Source organism: Mesitornis unicolor, unplaced genomic scaffold (assembly GCF_000695765.1).
Source record: "Mesitornis unicolor isolate BGI_N332 unplaced genomic scaffold, ASM69576v1 scaffold29861, whole genome shotgun sequence".
NCBI classification, from domain to species: Eukaryota; Metazoa; Chordata; class Aves; order Mesitornithiformes; family Mesitornithidae; genus Mesitornis; species Mesitornis unicolor.
In genome coordinates, this window is record NW_010166444.1 from 4,814 (window position 1) to 7,874 (window position 3,061).

The window sequence follows — 3,061 nt, forward strand, 5'->3', positions numbered from 1 at the left end:
GAAAGAGGGGAACGACTCGTTTTAAAGGAGGCAGGGCCATTCCCTGAGCCCTCACCACCCAACACCAGAGCACCCCTGCGGGGCCCAGGGCTCCGCTTCCTCCAAATCCCAGCCCCACACCTCCCTGCAGCAGAATTCCCACCCTGCTCCAGTTTGGGAACTGGGGAACTTGCAGCTTTTTAGGGCAGTAATTTTCCAGCACGGGCAAAGTTTAAGCGCGGTGCTTTGAAGTGGCAGGAATCTGCCTGTCAATGGGTGCAGGAACAAATATCCAAATCTCTTTTCCTGTCAGAGTTTGTTTTCCTTTAAAAAAACAAAAAACAACCCCAAACAACAAAAGGCTGGCAAATTTTCCCAAATAATTTTCAGGCTGAGACGAAGCAGCTGATATTTCCAAGCCCTGATGGGGGTGGGATGCGTACCCGGTAGAAGAGGGGGATGCTGTCGAAGAGGTACGGGTACACGAAGGCCAGGGTGCGGGATGCTTTGCTGAGCCGGGGCTGCTCCGCCTCCAGAAACCTAGAAGAAAATCAAGGTATTTCACACAACGGATTAGGCTACCAGAAACATCAGGTTCAGTTTTCACTCTTTGCTTTAAATCCAGCTTTAATTAAGCTGAAATACATGAAATGTCGCAGCGTCCTTTGTTTGTCACAACCTGCCAAGACTTTGCCATTGTCATTTCAGAGAAAGCATGGAGAGGGTTACTGAAAACACCCAGTAAATTAATTTAACGAGTTAATTTTAATGCCATCGCCGTTACAATGGAAGCAGCAGCAGCCTGTTGGTTATAATCACCCCAGTGATGAGGAGGAGAGCCTGTGTCTGTACAGGTCCTGCATTTTATTCCCAAGGAAATCACCCTGCTGAAGTGTAGGACGTACTGCATAGCTGAAATCGTGAAAGAATTGACCACCCAGGTCCCAAAAAACCCATTATATGCAATGTGACGGGGGCATCTGGCATCGTACACAGCATTATTGGGCTTATTTCAGTCCGTCTGCACATGGAGATGATTTCCCTGTTTGGCAATTTGCTGTTCACAAGCCAAAGGATGCGAAACCCAACCAACTAACCAAAAATCCAACTGTTGCTCATCAACCAGCACCCAGGATTGGAGATTTTCCTGCAAAGTTGGTAAAATTTGGTGCCTTCGTCACCTCTCAGCATCCTCCTCTGCATCAACCCCTGCTCCCATTGACTTCCATGGGGAGCAGGGAGCTGCAGCCCCAACACGACGGTTTTCCACACAACTCTACTTACAGTTTTATAGGAGAGAGATGCTGACAGGGAGATCTGCGGATTGAGAACAGTTTTAAGCAATCCAAATGACTCTGGAACTGAGCTCGAGCTGCTGCTGTTTCCTAAGTGGGAAGCACTGGGGTTATGGGCAGTGAGCTTCGTTTGCTAAGCCCACCTAACGAGACAGTCGAGAGACGCACGAGACAAAAATAAGAGGGGGAAAAGGAGACAAAAAGAGAAAGAACTGAGGAACAGAAGGGAAAAATACCAATACTGAGAGAGAGCACTGCTCAGTCACACCAAGGATGGATCCAAATCCTCCACACCGGGGAGTTACTCCAGGGAGAAACCCACAGGTGAGTAAATCCTCCCCTATTCAATAGACATAAATGAGCCAAACTCGCAGGATCGGTCAGGAATACCCAGAGCTCAGCACCCTCCCACTGGGGCAGACACACATGAAATATAAAATTAAGAATGAGCTTGGGAAAACAGGAACCGTGCGTTGCAAACCGCTGGTCCTCGCAGCGACAGCCACGAGTGCTGCACAAACACGGCCCTGGGGAGGGATCTCCCCCAGATTAAATACAACGCAACACAGAGATGGAGCACGGTGAGGGCCACTGGGCCTTCCCACATCTGAGTTATTCCAAACAAATCCCCTAATGCCATTCGGGAACAAAACACCATCGTGGTGCTAGGGCTTGGAAGTGGTGCAATGGGCTGCGAGAGTGGGAGTCTGCTGCACACGGGTGTACATACACACATAGGAACATGTATACACACATGTAAACATGCATACACACATGTAAACACGCATACACACATAGGAACACACATACACACATGTAAACATGCATACACACATGTAAACACGCATACACACATGTAAACACACATACACATATCTAAACACACATACACACATGTAAACAAGCATAGACACATGTAAACACACATATACACATGTAAACAAGCATACACACATGTAAACAAGCATACACACATGTAAACACATCCAAAGAGCAATTATGCTGATTTTTGGCAGGACCATGCTCCTGTTCCAACCTCAACACTTGTATAAATGTTGGGGGCACAGGAGCCCACCCCTTTTTGCACTGTTTGGTAGAAAAAGGCCAGCTCAAATGAGGCAGTGAAGGGGCAAATCTTCCTGCATGACACACACCTTATAAAATTACCTTCTGAGCTCTCAAAAATTAAAGCTACTTCAATTCATTTGCATTCCTGATCATCAAACTCCCCTAGTGCCGACACACACCACCTTTCCCAACCCAAAAGTCCCATCTTTCCCCTTTTTCTGAGCTTAAGGCTCGCGTCGTTACACTCCATCCTGTAATTGCAAGGCCTTATTAACAATCTTAATTAACGACCACGCCGTGGCAATCCCGGCAGGCAATCGCCGCTCACCTGGAGTAGCAGGACAGGCTGGTGCTGAGCGCGGTGTTGAGCACCGCGATGGGGACGTAGCAGCGGTGGAAGGCGCCGTCGACCCATTCAGGTGGGAAGACGTAGGCCGAGTACGCCAGCGCGGACCCTGGGGGTGCAGGGGGGTGTGGGGTGAGCTGGGGGGCAGCCACGGGGAGCATCGGGCAGCCAAAACCTCCCCATGTGGGGTTGGAGACTCCTTGTGCTATGAGAAGACCCCGGTGGCTGCTGCGACCCCTGGGCTTGCCCCACAGGGAGGTGACACCGACTTCACCGACACCTTTTGTCTTTAGTGTGGGTTTTTAACTTACTTTGTTGACTACAAACACCAAAGAGCATCGCGCAGCCAGGCCTCTGCCCCAGGGCTGCCCTG

At 49.6% G+C, this 3,061-nt stretch overlaps 1 protein-coding gene across 1 annotated transcript in view; it reads right to left on the reverse strand.

Annotated features, from left to right (window-relative positions):
• PAQR5 (progestin and adipoQ receptor family member V) overlaps nucleotides 1-2,797 on the reverse strand; it is a gene marked incomplete at both ends in the record, with an annotated part of 4,175 nt that extends 1,378 nt beyond the window's left edge. The window contains 2 exons of the mRNA XM_010194964.1: nucleotides 423-519; nucleotides 2,671-2,797. Coding sequence (XP_010193266.1) covers nucleotides 423-519; nucleotides 2,671-2,797 — 224 coding nt within the window. The remainder of the gene's footprint in view (nucleotides 1-422; nucleotides 520-2,670) is intronic.
• Nucleotides 2,798-3,061: the final 264 nt, after the last annotated feature.